At 40.6% G+C, this 23725-nt stretch overlaps 1 protein-coding gene across 1 annotated transcript in view; it reads right to left on the reverse strand.

The window, feature by feature from the left end:
- Positions 1-23725, reverse strand: part of tmem184a (transmembrane protein 184a) — a 46282-nt gene that overhangs the window by 17032 nt on the left and 5525 nt on the right. The window contains exons 2-5 of the mRNA XM_043711834.2: positions 17939-18172; positions 10402-10567; positions 2411-2501; positions 1388-1463 (exon numbers count right to left, since the gene is read on the reverse strand). Coding sequence (XP_043567769.1) covers positions 1388-1463; positions 2411-2501; positions 10402-10567; positions 17939-18172 — 567 coding nt within the window. The remainder of the gene's footprint in view (positions 1-1387; positions 1464-2410; positions 2502-10401; positions 10568-17938; positions 18173-23725) is intronic.

Raw genomic sequence — 23725 nt, forward strand, 5'->3', positions numbered from 1 at the left:
TTTCTGCTTCACACTGCTTAAATGTTTCTTACCACACTGGATGTTTCCAGTAAAGATGCATTTTATTAGGGAATACAAGCATAGGTCAAAATGGAAACTGGCAAATAATCAATGGATCCTGGAGCAAATGTTTTCTCTGCAGAGATGCAAGCTAGGAATGAATAGTGAAGATGTAATAAGTAAGTAATGTTTTGTAGTGTTGTTTAATAATATTTAGGTATTATGAATTAGAATATAACTATAGTTTAATACCAAAGGGATGGGAATGAGTTGATAAAAAGGCTATCACAGCACAAAGTTAAAAATCTCACAACACCATGTTATAGTCCAACAGGTTTATTTGGAAGCATTAGCTTTTGGAGCGCTGCTCCTCATCAGATGAAGTGATACTTGGTACAGAGGAAACTTCCAGGACATCACTGCAGAACCTCATCAGGATAGTGCTCTAGGCCCAATCATCATCACGTATTTCAATGACCATCTACTCATCATCGGTTTAAAAGTGGGGTTGTTCACTGATGATTGCACATTATTCAGGATCAATCATGACTCCTCAGATACTGAAATAGTCATATCCAAATGCAACAAGGCCTGGACAATATTCAGGTTTGAGCTGATAAGTGGAAAACAACATTTGCACTTTGCAAGTGTCAGGCAAAGGCATCTCCAACAAGGTAGATGCCCAACACAACCACCTAAGGAAGGAGTAGCACTCTGAAAGCTAGTGCTTCTAAATAAACCTGTTGGACTATAACCTGCTGTTGTGTGATTTTTAAACTTTGAACACCCCAGTCCACCGCCGGCACCTCCAAATCAGCATTATCACAGCGCTGTACATTAGACACTAGCCACATATGAAATGCAAATTAAAAAAACAGATGTATAAATAGATGCAATCTCAATACACACCTCCAGTTCTACAGCCCTCCAGGATCTCTGCACTTTTACAGAGCTCTGATTTCAGCAGTCAACTACTGGAGGCCATTCCCTCAGCTATTGAGGCCTTAAGATCTGGGACTGCCTCCCTATACCCCTTCTCTTTTAAGATGCTCCAAATAAACTCTTTAATGAAGTTTTTAATCATTTATCTGGATATCTCATGTGGCTCGATCAAATTTTGTTTGATTACCCTAGTATGAAACACCTTGAGACTTGCTTTTAAAAAAAAGGTGCTATCTAAATCTGAGTAGTCTTGCTGTAGACTGTATGTAATCTGTGCATGGATCAAATAGCCTTTTACTATTCCAGTAAAATGTTTGGTGCTATTTCATATGGTCATTAAAAAATGGATCAATACTGACTGACCAAGGGATGCAAGTGAAAACAGAATTGCTATCTAATCATCAGCAAGTATACAAACACGCACTCAGACTTCTCACAGTCTCACCTGTTTACAAAACCGTAAAAATCCAATGGAGTATGTCATACCCATCAGACAGCATGTTCCATACATACAGCTGGACCTGGAATGAGACAGAAATAAGGAAGGTATACTATATCTACAAAGAAACTATTATACACTCATAGTTTTATTAACTGTTTTACAAACAGACCTATCATTTGGGGCGGCACAGTGGTGCAGTGGTTAGCACTGCTGCCTCACAACACCAGGATCCCAGGTTCAATTCCAGCCTTGGGTGACTGTCTGTATGGAGTTTGCACATTCTCCCTGTGTCTGCGTGGGTTTGCTCCGGTTTCCTCCCATAATCCAAAGAATGTGCAGGTTAAGTGAACTGACCATTCTAAATTGCCCGTAGTGTTCGGTGCATTAGTCAGAGGGAAATGGGTCTGGGTGGGTTGCTCTTCAGAGGGTCGGTGTGGCTTGGTTGGGCCAAAGGACCGGTTTCCGCATTGTAGGGAATCTAATCTAATTATTTTATTGTGTTCAAAAGAGGAATGATTGAGATTGGATTAATCACTACGTGGGAAAGACAATATGAAATAGAACAGAATAGTTGTACAGTGGAATCTCCCTTCCTGTAAAGATGATTTTTGGATAATGCCTAACCAAAACAGTTTCCAAAAATTCAGTGCATTCCTTGCAGTTAGCCTACAATCCCCAACTTCAAATGTAGTCTTCAACCTGTCTTCAATCCAGTAATCCTGGATTGATTTCACTGGTGGTTCAGGAAAATTCAAAAATGCAACTAATGAACTGCTGACCTCCCTGCTGTTTTTTGGTATATGTTTGAGAAGAACAGCGGTGATTTTATTAAAAGAAAAAAATATTTTGTTTTGGTCTTTGGCTATATTTGTTTTTCTGTGCTGAATGGACAGGAAGTCTGATTAGTGATTATTTCAGATCCATAGTGTTTTTAATAATGGTACTCTGCTTTTAAGTGGAAGCCTTCAAATCCAAAACTTGTGAGTGTCGAGGTTGATATGCATAAGAAAGATGGAAACAACTCACTTAATGGGTTTCCCTCTGATTTCTGACATTATTGAGCTTTCTCCACCCAGGTACTCATAGCAGAGGCTGAGGAAATTGTAAATCACAAAAGCTGAAAAGAAAGACAGCACAGATCAATTCAAGAAAACAAGAAACAATTATCCTTTTAAACTATTTTTATTCGTTGTTCCATCTGCGGCAAGCATCATTCCAAACAAGCAGGATGGGCCCCAGGCCAATAACCTTTCAAGTATGTATTAGGTTAACCTATTATCCATGGAGTCCATAGCAGGTGTAGTGAGATCATACTAAGGTTGTTGAGAAAGGCAGGTCTATGTTCATAATCATAACGATCAGCTTTGACCATTTACACTATATACTTTAACTGGAGGTCTGTGAGCTCAGTTGGCTGGACAGCTGGTTTCTGATGTAGAGTGATGCCAACAGCATATGTTCAATTCCCACAGTGGCTGAGGTTTCCTTGAAGGACTCTCCTCTCAACCTCACCCCTCACCTGAAATGTAGTGACCCACTCTCTCTCATGAGAAAGCAACCCTATGGTCTGTTAAGATTATGAAGAATTTACTTTTTTATACTTTAAATGGGTGGAATCCTAAACGTTCAGTCTTAGTTGCAGATATTCCCTCGCTCCATGTCAACAGGCATTGCAGGTAATGGATACTATTTACTACCATATTAGAATTCACCCATTATCCTACACAATTCCCCCGCACCCCCAATCTTGTCTGCCAAGTCTTTCAGTCTATCCCTATAAAACCATAGTGTTTAATCATTAACATTTCTAACATTTTACTGCTTAAAACTTCTGTCACTACCACTAACCCACCATTCAAGCTGTTTCTTTCCTCTTTTGTCAGCCCATCTCCAGGAAGGTTAGAACATTTGTGGTTCACTTTTTGCTGATTGGAAAGCACAATCTTAAACTAGTGAGACATATCATCTGCCACAACTGCTAGAACCAGGGCATACACTTGAAGGCACTGAAGAGGAGTCAATGAAGGGTAGACTCAGGAGGCAAATCACCAGCACTTGAAAAGACAAGGTTCTGGCACTGTGGTACATTATAGTAATTCACTTCATCTGGAAGACCATCAATGGGATCCAAAGAATGTGGAACCTCTGTGAAACTCTAAACAGAAGCATGATGTAAAAAAAGTGCTTATGGAAAACATCATGTTGTAGATTTGGATAGAAGCACTGAGGGAATAAAGTGTGAAGCAAATCTGCCATACCTTGAAGTGGTCTTGCTTGAAGTCAAGAGATCCAGGAAAACTGGGATAGAAGACCTCAATTGGCTAATCAAAGGGTCCCAGAGAATTAATCCTACAGTACATTAACCTCTTCAGCACAAGAGACACTGTATCAGGCTGGCTGCTGTCATGTTTGAACGTAAAGAAGGTTTAAGTTAAACTAAAGAATTGCTTGTTAAAGAACTATAGCTGGAGCATTCTGATCTGCAGGCTGACTTGTGGAGTTAAGGAATTCAATGGAATAAGGAAACCTGCTGAGGTACACAGATTTGTAGGTGTAATGGAACACCCAGAATACTCTGTACTCCAGCACCCGGTAAATATAACTGGTGGAAAGAATGACAATAAGCCACTCAGACTGAAAGGAGGACGTCCAGGCAGGATATCTCTTTATTCAAAAGGAGCAGGGCACCAGTCTGTGACCTCTGTTATATATCATTGGAGTTTTAGGTGGGACTGTTAAACAGAGACACAGCCGTACCTATAGTCAGTGAAGAGCTGCTGAGATCAAATAGACTAGAGTGAGACTTCTTGAAAGTTGTTAGTCTCTGTGCTCCGTTGAAACAGCATGTCTAGATCCATGATCAGTTCCTTCATCAAGTCATCAGCAATGGAGGCTTTTCACAGGTCCCCCATGTTAGCATGCATCACTGATGATGTGTTAGCATAATAGGACTTGTTCATTATTCTACAGCAGGGTGTTATCTCAGCTTAGCATGTAGGTTTCACTAAAGAACACAGGGAATGGAATACTTCAGAAATAAAACTTTGGTACCAATGTCAACGTTAAGCAATTAAACACACTGCCTGATATGTAACATTCTTGTCCATTCCAGATAGTTCCCTCCACCATTTGCAGTGGTGCCTTCAGCTGCCTAGACACTAAGCTATTGAATATCCTTTTCAGATCGCTAAACATCATTCTCCTTTTAGAAAGCACTCCTCAAAATAATTTTTGATCACCAGTTTAAATTTCTTCTTCTTGCATGGTTCAAAGTCAAATTTTGCCTGATAACATAACCGTGAGGTACCTTGAGACTATGTTAAAGGAACAACATAGAGTTGTAACACAAGTTGCTGTTATTTCCACAAATTGATCCATGCATCATATTCAACCCCAGCTGGAGTGCTGCACCTCTAACACTAGCTACGTCCCACGAAATTTGTAATTCAGTCTGACTCATGGTATATGTGTTATCTAAGCCCAAAGGAAGGAGATTGGAAACGTTAAAATCATTTAGTGCAAAAGCTTTACGTCTGCATAGAGTATTACAACTGTTCTTAGTCAGAATGGAGATTGAGTAATTCCCCCCTCAGTCATACTTGGGCATCACCTCTCTGCAAGTGACTGGAATTGCAAATATCTCTGTTTACTACACCTTGCTGCAGAAATTTATAATAAAATAGGAGGATAATTTTATCCAGAGGTAGAGGAAAAGGGAATGCCAGGGAGGTGCAAGATGATGGGGTTCTTCAAATTGTTTGGAACTTAATTTTCTGTACTTACTAAAAATGATTACTGTTAATTCATGTGTTTTTTCTCCATGAAACAAGTCAATCAATCACAATCTGCACCAAAAACAGCACATCATGAAATTTCTATTCCATATAGAGACATCATGAGTTAATGAACTTTTTAAGCTAGATATAATAAATACAAACCTTTGCTTTTTCAGTGTGCCTTTCCCTTCATCTCTTAACACAATAATTTAAATACACGTTGCAGGTTATTTGTTGTTTAACAGACCAAACGAAAATACAACAGGTGCATGTCAATGTATAATGCAAACACAAACCAAGCATTAGAAATCTAATCTCACTGGTGTGCGAAAGTAAGCTCCAACTGGTGATGTTTCCAATTACATAAACAAATATTTATGTGAAGCACGGGCAACATATTGGTTTTATGCATTAACCAATCCCAAATCAACTTGGAGCAAAGGATGTGTGAAGGGGCAGGAAATTTGACTCTCCACCTTTCCTTCCCCATAAGGAATCTGAATTGTTTTTATATCATGCAATGATTGACAAGCAGAAATCTGAGATTAGATAAGAGAATAGCTGCATCATCCACCTCTGAAAGATTGGTGGTACAGTGTACATGAAGGAAAATTAAATAGGAGATTCAACTTCCTTCTTTCCGTTCATTCCACTCCCTCAGCAAACAAACAGATCTCTGCCTCAATAATCTTTAATCTGCTCCTGCTACTATATTGAGTCATTTTGATTTAATCGCCACTGTTGTTAAGCATGTAGGCAACTAAGCCCCTTCTACAGTGACCTTATAAAGAGAACACTGCTGTAGTAAACAGCAAAACATTGTATGATCACCATGGGACTAATGAAGAGCATTAGTGCTGGATCCTAGCAGCTGGCTACAGAGAACAAATTACGTGACTGATTTTGGATTAATCTATTCAACCAAGAGAACAGCATTCAAATGTAATTGACATCTACAAATGATGAGTGATGTGTTATGCTGAGTTGTTAAGTTGGACTACTTTACATAAAAGTACTTTGAGGAGAAATACTGCCTTACAAGGTCCATGTACTCTGTTCCTAAACAGAATGTCTATAAATGGAATCTTCCAAAACAGCTCTGCTCTGGGAAGAGTTGGGGAGGAAGTACAATGCTCCATGGAATGATTGTTTTCTTTATCATGTAGAAACTGCACAATTCTCCAGAGCTGGTCAGTGGAATAAATCTAATAATTATTGATCACTAAGTAATTTACTAAAATATTACTGTTTGATAAATCAGTTTATTCTGAAAGTGTGCCATTAATTACTGTTACCTTGTATGAGATCACTGATGGTACATTTGAAGACCTCCATTCACTGCAGTACTTTAAAGAGACAGTTAGCTTTGGTCGAAATAAGACACTCAAGCTTTGCTTTTGCAAATTCTGGCTGCATTTTAGCTTCTCAATCTGACACTGGAGGTAACATATTTCGAAATCCACAGATTGGGAAACATAACAGATGTACATTCATACATAATTCAAAGACAACCCTGGCAGAGGAAATTCAATCTTGCATGTCAGAAAGGAAACCCCAGACTCCAGAGGTTCTAACTGATTCAATAATTAAAATTTATAAAGCATTTATGCACCCAATTATCTCGAACAGTTAAATTGACACATCGGTAGTAAAGATTCACTTCTCTTGAGGTAAGGATGGGTCCCAGGAGATGGCCCTAATTAGAAAGTTTCTCTGCATATTCCAGGTCTTGTCTGAGCATAGAGTGTGATTCTGCCATTCATATATTGTTTTCGTTAGTACTCATATGCGTAGAATCTCAGGCCCTTTGCTTTCCTCCCACGTTAATAACTCTCTTTGACCAACCTTGAAGGAAAAAGACCTGGATTGAATTGCTTTGGGATACTGGCCTTCATCTTCCAGCTGTAAAACAGCCTGTCAAGCTAGTTATCTGGTCTTGCATCATCAAGACAAGCCTTTGTGGCCTTAGATCAAATAATTAGTTAGATCATCTAGATCCTTTGATAACATTGGCCTTGTGAGGCCCCTGACTTCGTTTGACCCCTCACTGGTAGCCATGCTGTCAACCACCTAAGATGCATGCTTTAGAATTTTCCACCACAAATTTCTCTGCCTCGCTCTCTCTTCTTTCCCAATATGGCCTTATTAGATGACAAATTAGTTTTGATAATACATTTGTGATGCACATTGGGACATTTTATTGCATTAACGGTGTTATAAGAATGTAAGTTGTTGCACCAGTGATAAAGTCTAGCGTAATAAGTGAAGGCTATAACTTTTAAGTTTTGATTCCTTGTCTATCCTGAGTCAGCGGAGTCAAATTGGAAGATTTAATTGTACCCCAATGACTCTGATGCATGCCAACTCATTTATAGCACTACTATGGTAAACCATAGCAGTGCTATAAATGAGTGCTATAAACTCCACAGCAACTTTTGGAGTTCTGAACAGTAACACTGCAATACAATCTTCACACAGAGATGCTGAGTACAGATGAGGATACACCTTTGGGTGTTTGTGTAAGACACACCCAAAAAGCAAACCTGCTCTTCCAGGTTAACCACCTTATGACTGAGTTAAATGTAATATGGAATCTGAACCTGTGGTCCTTGTCACACAAAGTTCATTATTTGTTTACCATTCAGTGAATGTCAGCAGCAAAAAGGAAAGCTACTTGTAATGCAAGCACAATGGCAAAAGATTTAGTGCATATGTGGTGTAATCTGCTTAAGGCATTAACTTTGGAGCTTTGGAGCAAATGGAGCTCAAATCCAGTTCATTCAATCCTTTTTGGGTGCTTTTAAAGGGAAGCAAAATAAATATGATGAGAGAAATGAGATGCTGATCAGGTGAAAGCAACAAGTTTCAATGACTTTCAAGCAACAGCAAGTTAGGAGTGGAAATATTCACTCTAGATTGCATTTACTAATGCAATCCCTCAGATAATGAAGCAACTTCTGTTCATATGCAGCAAAACATTCAGATTAGTGCTACTAACTGGCAAATAACACTCATGTCATAACTGCAACACAATGATGATTTAAAAGTATCTAACCACTCCTCTTGATACGCAATAGCATTGCATTCCTTGCATGACAATATTAACCAAAGCAATTTTTAATCAACTTGTTCAGAGATGTTATGACACACTTTTCAAACTCTGACTTGAAATGAGGCCTCCTGACCCAGAAATAGGGACACTACTACTGTGGCTCAAGAGACCCGCACAAACTTAACTGGATCAGCCACTTAACCACTGTCAGAGAGTGGGTATTCTGCAGCTAGAAACTCATCTTCTGACTACCCAAAGTCTTAGACAAGGCACAGGTCAGTAGTATAATGGAATATACTCCAACTTCCCAGCTGAGTGCAGCTCCATCAATAATGAAGATGCTCAACATGGTCCAGGGCAAACAACTTACTTGAATGACAGCCCATCTGTCACCATATAAATTTAATCCTTCCACTACTGGCCCATGGCAGCAGCAGTTTGTATGAAACACTGCAGCAACTTGGACAGCACTTTCCAAATCTGTGACCTTTACTGCCAAAAGCAAAACAGCTGGTAAATGGAAATACCACCATCTCAAGTTCTTCTCCACCATTCTAACTTGGAAACACATGACCATTACTCCTTCATTGCTGAGTCAAATCCTTAGTTTTTTTTCTAAATTTAAAAGCACTACAAGATTACAAGCACAAGCTTGCAGTAGTTAAAGGTGACCACTCACCACAATCTTCTCACACCCAATAAGGGATGGGCAATAAATAATGTACTTGCTAGCAAATGCACATATCCCATGAATAAAAAAACATTTTTTAACAAAGCTGTACATGAAAAGTCCTCAGTACAATAATAATTATACAATTTACTGTTCTGATACCGTCAAAACAATAACTTAGATACTTCTCTTATACTATAACTTTCAGCAATAACCGACCATTAAACAAACTTAAAATCTTTCATTGAACAAAAAATCACTGCAGATGTTTACTTAACCCAGTATCTTTGCTGGCTAAACAAAAAAAAACAGTTTCAGACGTAATGTTTTGAAGATCTACCAATGCAGAGTTTGAAGAGATCTATCAGTTTCATAGAAGGCTTTTTCTGAATACTTGAAATGTTTGTAGATTTACAGCTATTTTCCATTGTTCATCCAGATGAAGAAAAAAAAGAGAATGACTCTGGTCTTCGTGTTTAACATGTGAATCAAACATTTTTCATAACCTTCTCCAGGGTGGGGGTAGAAAGTATACAAAGTAGTTCTTAATCCTTTTGAAGAAACTGACAACAAAATATTCTCCAAAGGAATTTCAATATAAATAAACAGTGACTATATTTACCTCACCTTCTCTGTATTCAGCATAACAGTTTACAATTTACACAGCAAAATTAATTACAACGAACATGCCAAAAAATTGGTACAACAAAGACAGAATCCAGGAAATAATTCTGCATATTACAGGAGTCTTAATCCAACATTCTATGAATTAAAATGTTACCACAGCAAGTTTTAAAACAGGACACCGATGGCTATTTAAAGGGTGGCACTAGAAAAAGTGACCATAAAAGGCACCTGGTTTCAGTATTACCTCAACAGATTCGTCAACATCTTTCAACTGACTAATTCACAATGTGGTTGGCTCTTGACATTTTCTAAAGTGGGTTAGATTGGTGTTCAGTTGGAACAGTAATTTACGGGTATCAATTCTGGTTATACATATTCCTGATGATCTCATCACGTGACTTCCTGCTTCTAACAGTCCCAATCCAACACTATTGTGAATTCATGTATATCCTTATGACCCACCCACTTCCCACATTTATTGTGGCAAACAGGTTCTCATTAAATTTCAATAAAACAAAGAACTGTGGATGCTGGAGATTTGAAACAAAAACAAAAATTACCGGTGAAACTCAACAGGTCTGGCAGCATCTGTGGAGTGAAAGCAGAGCTAATCTTTTGAGTCTAGTGACCTTTCTGTTCTGATGAATAGTCATTAACTCTGCTTTCTCCCCATAGATGCTGTCAGACCTGCTGAGTTTCACCGGCTATTTCTGTTTTTGTCTCCCCAAATGTGGCTGATGGGGGAGGAAAGAGACAAGAGAGGGGGTGGGATGCTCCAATAAATGATCAAAAGGTTATGACCACTAAGCATTATTATAATGGCTCTTTCTCAACAGCTTAAAATTTAACATATCAAAAATTGCTAATTTCCACTATCACAATGGTTACTCACCTTCGTAACAATCTCGCACAGAGTCAAAGTAAACATAGTACTGATCATTACTGATCAAAAGCAAGCTTAGCCAGGAGTCAAAGGCATAGATGGGAACGATGAAAAGGATTCGGAGAATGTAGCGCTGTTCGTTGGGTGAGCTGTAGTGTCGGAGATGCTGGTATATCTGTTGAGAGGTGAAATTTAAAGAAATGCAAATTAAAAAAATCTTATTCTCCCTAATTTAAATCCAAATGATTCAAACCTGATATCAAAAATCCCTCTATTGCTTATGAAAGCAGATTGCCCTTTTTAGAGCATAGAAATAAGCAATAGGCATTAACGTTCAACCCTCTTTGTTGAAGGCCACCTGACAACATCTTATTCAAATTGGTTTTCTTTTATTCCAGGTTAGGACAATTAAACAAAGCAACCTATCTGGCTGAGAGTGTGGTACTCTAGCCAGGTCAGAGCCGTGTTCAATGAAACACCTATTAACAATGTGCATAAACAAAAAAAAGCCAAGTTGGAAAAATAGCCCATGGACAAGGAATTGCTTTTGAATACAACCTAGGTTATTATTGGAACAACTTAAACACTTGGCATCCTCACAGCAATATCTCACAACCAGTAATTAAGACATAACCTGGACTTTTCAATGTTGGCTCAGTGAAGAGTGATAGCCAGATCATCAGAACTCTCACTTCAAAACAATGCCAGCGATTTCAGATAAAAAAATCCAGAGGGAAAATTAGGATTTCTTTTTCCTAAATGGCAGCAAAGGTTTAGAACATGTGAGAAAAGGTGATTGAAGCAAATTCAATAGCAACAGGAGGTCGTTTTTTGAAAAAAATTAAGAAAATGTCAGATCTTGTGCAATGTCTTTGTAAATTTTGACACAGCAAAAAATATAACTGAAAATATAATTTAGTGTAAAAGATTGATTTAACAACAGCCATGCCTACCCTGTACAGATAATTTTATAATGTTTAGCCATTAAACTTAAGTGCAACTAATAGGAACACGAGTAGGCTGTTTGGCCCTTTCGAGCCTGCTCAGCTATTCAATAGGATCATGAGTCATCCGACATTCCTCACATCCATTTTCCTGCCATTTCCCCATAACCCCTAATTCCCCTACTGATCAACAATCTAGCTCATCCTTAAATATAGATTCTGCCCCCACAGCTCTCTGTGCAAAGGAGTTCCAAAGCAACCCTGAGAGAAGAGTGTTGCCGAACAAGGAGACCTTGGAGTGGAGGTTCATAGTTCCTTGAAAGTGGAATCACAGGTAAACAGAGTAGTAAAGGCATTTGGTATGCTTGCCTTTATTGGTCAGTGCATTGAGTACAGGAGTTGGGAGGTCATGTTGCGGTTGTACTAGATATCGGTTAGACCACTTTTGAAATAATGCATTTAGTTCTGGTCTTCCTGCTGGGAAGGATGTTGTGAAACTTGAAAGGATGCAGAGAAGATTTACAAGGGTATTGCCTGGGTTGGAGGGTTTGAGCTACAAGGAGAGGGTGAATAGGTTGAGGCTATTTTCTCTGGAGCATCAGAGGAGAGGGGTAACTTTATAGAGGTTTATAAAATCATGAACGGCTTGGATAGGGTGAATATCCAAGATTTTTTTGCTAGGTAGGGGAGTCCAAAACTTGAGGGCATAAGTTTAAGTGAGGGGAAAAGCACTAAAAGGGACCTAAGGGGCAACTTTTTCACACAGACGTGGTGTGCTTATGGAATGACCTGCCAGAGGAAGTGATGGAGGCTGGTATAATTTCAACATTTAAAAAGGCATCTGGATGGGTACATTAATAGGAAGAGTCGAGAGGGATATGAGCCAAATGCAGGCAACTAGGACTAGATTAATTCCGGATATCTGGTCGGCAAGGACGAGTGGACCGAAGGGTTTTTTTCTGTTCTGCCCACTTAAGTAACCTATCAATCTCATCTGTAAACTGCATCCCTTTGCAACTTCCCTTTCCACCAACTTTTGTGGCATTTGCAAATGTGTATTTTTATCAATTTTAAATGTGCTTTTATCAAACATAATTCAATACAACACAACTGACATTCATAGTGAATGTCATATTCAAGGCACTTTGCTATGCAGGATAGGCAATAATTGCATTCTTTCTGTAACATACATTGCCTGCCTTTGCGAGTGATAGATTAATGCATCCTAATCTGAACTTCAAATCTTATCTATGTGGCAAACAATGAAACACACACATCCCTGGAAAATACAGCCCCATGAGTGACTGTTTAATGCAGAAAACATATACAGAACCTTAGAAGCCTTAGGAGTTCCCATCATTATCATCATGATACTGGAACAACATGTCAATAATCATTTTTAGAAACATATTATTCAATTAAAATGATTGTTGTACAAAGTGTAGAAGATAAATTACTTGGGGGGGTAGAAAAGACTTTGGGACCATGCCTTTAATTTCAAATCGCTACTTCTAATCTCCACAACCTTAAAATCCCGCAAATTCAACCAATTCTGGCATTTTGCACATTCACATTATTTCTCCACTGAATAGCCATGCCTTCAGTAGACTAAACCCAAAGCTCTTGAATTCAATCCCTGAACCTTTCTGCTTCATTGAGGGCATTTCTTGAAACTTGCCTCTGACCACCCCATTGATCACCTGGTCCTAATATTTCCTTACGGGACTTATGCCAAATTTAGTTCAGAGATGCTCCCAAAATGCTGTGGGATGTTTCAAGGTGTCAAAGGTGCTATATACATACAGATTGTTGTTGATAGCAAGCAGAGTAATCCAAAATAGAATGGTCTCAGGTTAGATTCTAAGGCTATGCTTAGTTCGCTCATTTAAGTGTAGCAGCCCTCCTCTCCTGAGATGGTTTATGCAAAACATTCATCAAGGAACAGCATCTAATACCTTTTAAGAGAACAGCCCTCTGATACTCACTTTTCACATGACAAGGTATTAAATGGAATCGTGGGATATAATGCAACAAAAGAATGGTTGGGCAGGGTACGAGGAGATTGGCCAGAGAAATGTGCTCAAACATAGGAAAGCAAGACGTGGAAGACTAAATCAATTTGTTACAAATGCAGCATTTAGAATTTTAGGATGAGATAGAAATGAGGAAGCAAGAGGTGTTACTGCATTCAATATTATGAAAAAAAGCATTATCAAAGAAGTTTAATGTGACTGGATGTAGCCACAGAACAAGCCAGGTACATTGGGAGAACATTACAAAATTGCAATTAATACTGGAACATAAAAGCCCAGAGCAAATAACACCCCATAACCAGGTTCCATTTACATCTACTTGCTAGCTTGTTCTCTTTGAAGTTCAAGAGAATATATTCTAAAATGAATTGGCCCTAGGAGTCTTGGCAAGTGCATCATAACCCTTTGTTCCTGCTTCTTTAGGCAACAAGTGCTAGAATGGTCCTGCTGTTGACATTTACACATCTTGATACCATTTTTTTCCTTATACTTGCTTTTGCAGTGTATCACCTGACCCCCTTCCTGCTTTTTTTCACTGAATCACTCATCCCTCCACCATCACAAACCTTTAGTTCCTCCCACTTTTCCCATGTTAAGTTCCTGCTGATAGATCTCTAAATGTGGAGTTGAGGCCTATCATTGGTTCACCCATGATTTTACTAAATAACAGAACAGGCTCATGGGTAAATGGCCAACTCCTGCTCCTACTTCAAAGTTGATTAGAAAGTGAAAAATACAAGATTATACAACAGCTCACCAAACTGAAATACTGATTAACCCATTAATTTTCCAACAATTTCTATTTCCATTTCATATTTCCTGCTCATGCAGTATTTTGCTTCAGGTATAGAGTCATAGAGATGTACAGCATGGAAACAGACCTTTCAGTCCAACCTGTCCACGCCGACCAGATATCCTAACCCAATCTAGTCCCACCTGCCAGCACCTGGCCCATATCCCCCCAAACCCTTTCTATTCATATACCCATCCAAATGCCTCTCAAACTCCCTAGGGCCTTACCATTAAGTATATAAGTCCTGCTAAGATTTGCTTTCCCAAAATACAGCACCTCGCATTTATCTAAATTAAACTCCATCTGCCACTTCTCAGCCCATTGGCCCATCTGGTCAAGATCCTGTTGTAATCTGAGGTAACCCTCTTTGCTGTCCACTATACCTCCAATTTTGGTATCATCTGCAAACTTACTAACTGTACCTCTTATGCTCACATCCAAATCATTTATGTAAATGACAAAAAGTAGAGGACCCAGCACCGACGCTTGTGGCACTCCACTGGTCACAGGCCTCCAGTCTGAAAAACAACCCTCCACCACCACCCTGTCTTCTACCTTTGAGCCAGTTCTGTATCTACATGGCTAGTTCTCCCTGTATTCCATGAGATCTAAGCTTACTAATCAGCCTTCCATGGGGAACCTTGTCGAAAGCCTTACTGAAGTCCATATAGATCACATCTACCGCTCTGCCCTCAATCTTCTTTGTTACTTCTTCAAAAAACTCAATCAAGTTTGTGAGACATGATTTCCCACGCACAAAGCCATGTTGACTATCCCTAATCAGTCCTTGCCTTTCCAAATACATGTACATCCTGTCCCTCAGTCTTAGCACTATTGTCTCTTTGGTTGATAAGTCCTAAATTAGAATGATATAATGAGCTTCATCCGGAGGTTCACTGATGAGGTTACCTGGTATGGTGACAAAATGTCTGAAAATGAACCTTCCAGTTCAGTAAACAAACCTACATCCAGAATGATTTAATTCACATTGGGTTTCTGGTGGCAAAATTAATAGGAATGTGGATTTAAACTTCATCAAATATTCTAAGTGTACCTATTTGCATTTTATGAAGATAAAATAATTTGAATGCCTTATTTTCTTAACCAAACATTCCACACCTCCAACAGTGTAGATTCTTTGGAGAGCACAACACAGTGTCAGGTATGGTGTAGAATTGAGAAACAAATCTATGCTTGAAAGAAATTTGTATGGGTATTCTAATATCCCAGTACATGCAACAGTCCAGCAACCTTCGTCTAACATACATAGTCAAACATCATCAGCAGAAACTGAATTGCATGTATAACGTTGTTCTCTGGAGTCAAGACTGCAGGTAATTGCTTTAGAGTTAAAATTGCAAAGTCAATAATTGGGTCAAAGCCAAGTCAAATAGTAGTATTGTACTAAAGCCATGCTAACAGTTCAGGTTCAAGGTGTGATGCTTAAATGTATCCCATCATACTACAAAAGGGAACTTTACAATCATATAATGTTCTTCAGATTTCCAAATTGTTTCAAAACACTTTAGAACATTAGCAATACCGTAAGTACTATTTTAACTAGCTGTAATGTAGAAAACACAGTACTCAGATTGTTTTTTGGTATGACATTGCTGCATGCAATGAGGTCATCTACAAATAATCCATAAATGTTAGCCAGGATAGTAAGTAGGTTATGGGAAGTGGTTTGTCGAATCTCGCCGATGTCAGGGAGCAGACAAGCTCTGGACAGACACCTCATCCAAAAAGACAATACTCTCAACAATGGCAGTACTCCAACAGTGTTGCACTGGAAATGTCAGCCTCGATTTCATACTCAAGGATCTGAAATGGGACACATGATCTTGAGGCAATAGTACCAGCACCAAACTGTTGACAACTGGAGGCAAAGCTTCACGTTCCAGCAGTCTATGGGATAACACCATAAGCAAAAGATTTTGTAAACCCTAGCTACTTTTTTCACCTGCACTCTTTAAGACTTTAAAACCTAATGATCATTTAATCACCAATTCACACTGAACATTTGTTGCTTGTAAACCATATTTACAGCAAGGCATGATAGCTGATGTTCTAGTACCAGTTTATTATGCAGATTCTGACCAGATTTCCAGTTTAGAACCAGTTTATGGTAAATGGTCATTGGATCTTTGTGAATGATTAACCACCTGTTGCATATAAGGACTTTGAATCCATTTTAATTACTCAATGAAGTACTGTGAACATTTTAAAATTTAAGTGTAGCTTTTAAAATAAACAACCAGTACTTTCCCCTAATGCTGTTCTCCCTGTGCAATTATAGCACAGCACACATCATTCCATTAGCACCTCCTGCACTTCAAGTGGCCCATTTCTCTGTTCAGTCCGAGCTGTGAATGGTGCTAGTCAATCTAACACTTGGAGAACAGTCCATGTCCTCATTCACTTCCCAGTTAGAGGTCATGATTGTGATCTGAGGAATGTAAAGCTACATCATCTACTCTGTGGGGAAGACTGAAGCTAACGATCATAAATATAAAATGGCTATTTTATTAAATAATTCATTTTACAAGTGGGAGAGATTTATCTCTTCAGAACAATTAAAATACAATACCACATTAAATAGTTGAGTTCAGTTGTGTAGATGCATTTAAGGGAAAGCCAGATACACACAAGATTGAACATAATTAAAAGAAGAGGAATGAGAGGTTCTTGTGGAGCATAAATACAAGAGAAGTTGGACAGTTTCAATGGTTTTAAATTCCATGATAAACAATCAACACCCCATAATTTAAATTATATGCTTTCAAAAGGTCTGTTCGACACTGCACCCCTCACATGGTTTATTTATTCACCAACCCATGGGATGGGAACTGCATTGCTTGTATAAATCATTCATTTCAATTAATCATAGAGTCTTGGAGATGTCTTAGAGCATGGAAACAGACCCTTCAGTCCAACTTGTCCATGCCGACCAGATACCTCAACCTAATCTAGTCCCACCTGCCAGCAACCAGCCCATATCCTTCCAAACCCTTCCTACTCATATACCCATCCAGATACCTTTTAAATGTTGCAATTGTACTAGCCTCCACCACTTCCTCTGGCAGCTCATTCCATACACGCACCACCCTCTGCGTGAAAAATTGCCCCTTAGGTCTCTTTTATATCTTTCCCCTCTCTGACCATTAAAGGAAAGCATACCAAATGCCTTCTTCACTATCCTATCTACCTGCGATTCCACTTTCAAGGAGCTATGAACCTGGACTCCAAGGTCTCTTTGGTCAGCAACATTCTCTAGGACCTTACCATTAAGTGTACAAGTCCTGCTAAGATTTGCTTTCTCAAAATGCAGCACCTCGCATTTATCTATATTAAACTCCATCAGCCACTTCTCAGCCCAGTGGCCTATCTGATGAAGATCCTGTTGTAATCTGAGATAATCTTCTTTGCTGTCCACTACACCTCCAATTTTGGTGTCATCTGCAAACTTACTAACTATACCTCTTATGCTCACACCCAAATCAATTATGTAAATGATGAAAAGTAGTAGACCCAGCACTGACCCTTGTGGCACTCCACTGGTCACAGGCCTCCAGTCTGAAAAACAACCCTCCACCACCACCTGTCTTCTACCTTTGAACAAGTTCTTGAAGGACTGCAACAATTGAACAACAGGTTTAATGCTCTTGGCCCAGAGTTCCCTGGGAAGGTTGGTTTGTGATTTAGCTTGGTCAAAGAAGCTGTGATTGGTGCTAAATGATGCCACCTTTGCTCCTAATTCATACGTTCAATCTCACCTGGTGAAATGTCACAATCAGAGCCGCCCAAACAAATATCCCAGAGAGTGCCTGTGCTGCTGGCGTCTCCAAGAAAAACCTTTGCTCCTCTGTACTTGAGTTTTTGACAGACAGCTCCAGGGGCATGCTCAAATTCTTGGACTTGTTTGTACTTGCCACATGCAAAGCAGCAAATGTTGAGAGCAAGTTGACTGGAGTCACTCCTGCAAATGTTGGGCTTCCACTGTTGTTCATCTGTGTACATTGGGGAAAAGAAAAATCAATCCTGTATCAAACATTCATAAGGCCCTTTCAAATCAGATACATTAAAATTACATAATTATAAAATCTTACATTAAGTAGTGCAATAACATAACCAAGATGCATCAAAATTAGCGATTATGAGGAGGCAAAATTTGAAATTGAGCCAAACTTGGCCAAATAGGTCAATTTAAAGAAGAATGTAAAAGACGACAGACAGAAAGCAGAGGTATTTTCAGGCAAAAATTACAGAGCTTGAGTCCTAATTTGTTGAAAGCCTGGTTGTCAATGGTAGTGTTTAAAATCAGACAAGTGTTAGAGACTAGAATTGGAGGAGTACAAAGAACTCAGGTTGTAGTGCTAGAGTAAGTTAAGGAGACAGGGTGGTGCTGGCTGTGTAAAGTTTGCAAACCAAAATTATAATAATCAAGATATTACCAGACTGGAAACAAAAGTAAGTCAATCAGTGGCAGAAGTGATGGGTGAACAGGATTTAATTGGAGCCAGAATGAGAGAAGTAAAGCTCTCAATGAGTTCAAGTTTATTGAAGGTGGGTGGTTACTTCCAGACTACTTACATGGAGCGCAGAATTTTGCTCGGTGCCATAATGATTCATTTTTGGCATTTACCTTACCAAAGAACAATCTTTAATCCTTAGTTCATACTTTTAAAACTGAAAATTCGCAGGGCAACCCATCAGTCCATGTGGCACTGAATCATAGGCACCAGAAAAGAAAAAGTACAATTACCTACCTTGAGTTGAACTTCAACTTCAATTATCATCAGATGAGGTAGATATGACAACAAGATGACAACAATATTGAACAAGACTATCGTGCTTCCCATTGTTAGATATTTTCTAATCAACCTGTTCACAAATATTTTTACACACCTCTGGCACAGTTGAGTCTTGAACATCAGAGGTCGGGACACTATCACTGCACCATTGTTACACCTCACACCAAAGTACAAAACTGCAGGAGCACAAATATCACAAAGGCATGTAGGACTATAGGAAGTTACACATCAAGACCACCACCATATTTTTGTGGGTGTTAACATCAATATTGGGTGACCTGAAAAGAGTGCCCTCACCAAGGTATGGTGAAACTATAACATAGCTCAGAGATTCAAAAGATATCCCGGGCCTTAGACAGATTCAATTGTTTATCAGGTCATTTCACATCCTATATGATGAAACCTTCAAAAAACACTTCACATGCTTACTCAATGTAGTATGTAGAAGAGAATATGTGGCAGCAGGTTTAGTTCATTATTGGTTGGGATTTACAGGGGCTTGGCGCTGGGTGTAACTTGGCTTCCAATCATTCCAATGACTTGAGCGGAGGCCAAATATTCAGTTCAAAACATGTATTTATATGTACATTTTCCATGTCAGAATGGTAGCTTCAAAATCATTTCCTGAGCCAGAAAATTAGATTGTAACATTATATTGCTTCAATATTTTCCAAGGTTTGACTGTAAACCTAGTGTGTTTGCTCAGTTTAGTTGTTCACATACAAACACATGTTGCAAGACTATTAATTGATGCAATCACCTCAGTTTTATTGTGCAATAACCCATTGTGATTTACCAGGAAATTGAGAGTTATTTGATGTAGAAATATTGTACATTGGCTCAGTGGGCAGCACTTTTATCGAGGAGTCAGAAGGTTGTTGTTCAAATTCTACTTCAGGGACTTAAGCGCAAAATTAAAGCAGAGATTCTCACTTCATATTGTTGGAACTGCCATTTTTAGACGAGACCTAAAACCAAGGGCTTGTCTACACTCACATGTGGAAGTAAAACTTCTGTTGCACTATTTAAAGCTCTTTCCATTATTGAATAATGAGGGGATATTAGATACTGATAAGGGGTGTGAGCGGAGGAAAAGGTGGGGGGTGGTGCCAGTGTAGCTGCGGAAGATGGACTGTTCCACATATCCTACGAAGAGGCAGGCATAACTTGGGCCCATGCGGGTGCCTATGGCTACTCCTTTGGTTTGGAGGAAGTGGGAGGATTGGAAAGAGAAGTTGTTCAGGGTGAGGACCAGTTCAGTCAGGCGAAAGAGGGTGTCAGTGGAAGGGTACTGGTTGGTACGGCGGGAAAGGAAGAAGCGGAGGGCTTTAAGTCATTCGTGATGGGGGATGGAGATGTACAGGGACTGGATGTCCATGGTGAAGATAAGGCATTGGGGACCGGGGAAGCGAAAATCATGGAGGAGGTGGAGGGCGTGGGTGGTGTCCCGAATGTAGATGGGGAGTTCTTGGACCAAGAGGGACAGGACCGTGTCGAGGTATGCAGAGATGAGTTCGGTGGGGCAGGAGCAGGCTGAAACAATGGGTCGGCCGGGGCAGTCAGGTTTGTGGATTTTGGGCAGGAGGTAGAAATGGGTGGTGCGGGGTTGTGGGACTATGAGGTTGGAGGCAGTGGATGGGAGATCCCCTGAGGTGATGAGGTTATGGATGGTCTGGGAGATGATGGTTTGGTGGTGGGAGGTGGGGTCATGGTCAAGGGGGCAGTAGGAGGAGATGTCCACAAGCCGGTGTTTAGCCTCAGCGATGTAAAGGTCGGTGTGCCAAACTACTACCGCGTCTCCCTTGTCTGCCAGTTTGATAGTGAGGTTGGGGTTGGAACGGAGGGAATGGAGGGCTGCACGTTCTGAGGGTGAGAGATTGGAGTGGGTGAGAGGGGTGGAGAGGTTGAGGATGACTGTATCGGCGCTGCCTCGTGCTCCCACAAGGAGGTTGAACAGTTCATCCACTTTACCAACACCTTCCACCCCGACCTCAAATTTACCTAGACCTTCTCAGACTCCTCCCTCTCCTTCCTAGACCTCTCCATTTCTATCTCGGGTGACCGAATCAACACGGTCATTTACTATAAACCGACCGACTCCCACAGCTACCTAGACTGCACCTCCTCCCATCCTGCCCCCTGTAAAAACGCCATTCCATATTCCCAATTCCTTCGTCTCCGCCGCATCTGGTCCCAGAAGGACCAGTTCCAATACCGTACAACCCAGATGGCCTCCTTCTTCAAAGACTGCAATTTCCCCCCAGGCGTGATCGACGATGCTCTCCACCGCATCTCCTCCACTTCCCGCTCCTCCGCCCTTGAGCCCCGCCTCTCCAATCGCCACCAGGACAGAACCCCACTGGTCCTCACCGACCACCCCACCAACCTCCTTATACATCGTATCATCCGTCGTCATTTCCGCTACCTCCGAACGGACCCCACCACCAGGGATATACTTCACTCCCCTCCCCTATCAGCGTTCCGAAAAGACCACTCCTCCGTGACTCCCTCGTCAGGTCCACACCCCCCACCCACCCAACCTCCACTCCCGGCACCGTCCCCTGCAACCGCAAGAAATGCAAAACTTGTGCCCACACTTCCCTCCCTTACTTCCCTCCAAGGCCCCAAGGGATCCTTCCATATCCACCACAAATTCACCTGCACCTCCACACACATCATTTACTGCATCCGCTGCACCCGGTGTGGCCTCCCCTATATTGGGGAGACAGACCGCCTACTTGCGGAACGTTTCAGAGAACACCTCTGGGACACCCGCGCCAACCAACCCAACCATCCCGTGGCTCAACACTTCAACTCCCCCTCCCACTCCACCAAGGACATGCAGGTCCTTGGACTCCTCCATCGCCAGACCATAGCAACACGACGGCTGGAGGAAGAGCGCCTCATCTTCCGCCTAGGAACCCTCCAACCACAAGGGATGAACTCAGATTTCTCCAGTTTCCTAATTTCCCCTCCCACCACCTTGTCTCAGTCAAATCCCTCGAACTCAGCACCGCCTTCCTAACCTGCAATCGTCTTCCTGACCTCTCCGCCCCCCACCCCCACTCCGGCCTATCACCCTCACCTTAACCTCCTTCCACCTATCGCGTTTCCAACGCCCCTCCCCCAAGTCCCTCCTCCCTACCTTTTATCTTAACCTGCTGGGCACAAATTCCTCATTCCTGAAGAAGGGCTCATGCCCGAAACGTCGATTCTCCTGCTCCTCGGATGCTGCCTGACCTGCTGCACTTTTCCAGCAACACATTTTCAGCCTAGATACTGATAAGGTCAATCACAATCTGAATTTCCTTTCAAACCAGTTTCACAATATGTTATTTTTCAGTCACACAGGGTGGGTCAGGAGCTCTATCCAACAACAGCTTTCACCTCAAAATTTATCAGGTAATCAAAAGAGACTTCAAACTAATCAATATTCTGACAAAATAGCGCTAAACTTTTGCGAGTGGTACAACAACCAAGATTTAATATAATGAGAGATTGGGAGGCAATGACCAGTGGTATTATCATTGACAATTCAGAGAAAGTTCTGGGGACCTGGATTTGAATCCTGCCACAGCAGATGGTGGAATTTAAATTCAATAAATATCAGGAATTAAGAATCTAATGATGACCATTGTCAATTGTAGGAAAAACCCATCTGGTTGACTAAAGCCCTTTTGAGAAGGAAGCTGCCATCCTGACCTGGTCTGGCCTGAATGCGACTCCAGACCCACAGCAATGTGGTTGACACTTAACTGCCCTCTGGGCAAATTAGTGAGGGGCAATAAATGCTGTCTAGCCAGCGATGTCCTCATCCCATGAATGAATAAAGAAATTGGTAAAAACACAAGGGTAATGGTAGGAACTTTTTTTTCAGACTCAACTAGTTGCGATCATCTGACATGCGATGCATTAAGGGTAATGAAAGCAGATACATTAACTTTCAAAAACCAAAATAATCCTGAGCTACAAGGAAAGACAAGGTAAGTGGGGCTAACTAATAGCTTATTCAGAGAGCTGGTATAAGTACAATGGACTATGTGTCCCAATCTATATGAATACAGATGAATAATTACTTTGCATCAGAATTTGGAGTAGAATAGAGGTCAGTATGCCACACACTCCAAGGATACCATTATACAAACATGAACAGGGGCGGAAAAATAACATTAGCAAGGGAACTGTAATAGAGAAATTAATAGTACTAAAGAGCAAAATAAAAACCCCAGGATAAGGGGTTAGTTTTCATCTTCTGATTTTATAGGTAAGGACATTGTCTAAACTAAAATCTACAAAAGATTATTTCAATTAAGATCTGTTCTTTAGAATGGAAAATTATGGATGGTAGTTTAAGAAAGGTGACAGAGGGAAACTGAATGTGGTGGGGCGGGGGGGGGGGGTGATGTTCAGTGAAGGTAACACCACTAAATGTCAAAGGGCAGTGGTTAGATTATCTCTTATTGGTGAAGGTCACAGCCTGGCATTTGTATGGCACATACATTAGTTTCCACTTGTCAGCCCAAGTCTGGATATTGCCCAGATCTTATTGCATGGGCTGCTTCAGTATCTGAGAATTGCCAACAGCGCAATCATTGGCAAACATTCCTACTTCTGATGTTATGACGGAGGGAAGGTCATTGATGAAGCAGCTGAAAATGGCTGGGCTTTGGACACTATCCTGAGGAACTCCTGCACGGATGTTCTGGGGATGAAATGGCTGATCTCTAACAACCAAAACCATTTATGTGT

This window comes from Chiloscyllium plagiosum, unplaced genomic scaffold (assembly GCF_037043375.1).
Source record: "Chiloscyllium plagiosum isolate Xiang-an unplaced genomic scaffold, Cpla_swu_hap1 HiC_scaffold_20, whole genome shotgun sequence".
Lineage (NCBI taxonomy): Eukaryota > Metazoa > Chordata > Chondrichthyes > Orectolobiformes > Hemiscylliidae > Chiloscyllium > Chiloscyllium plagiosum.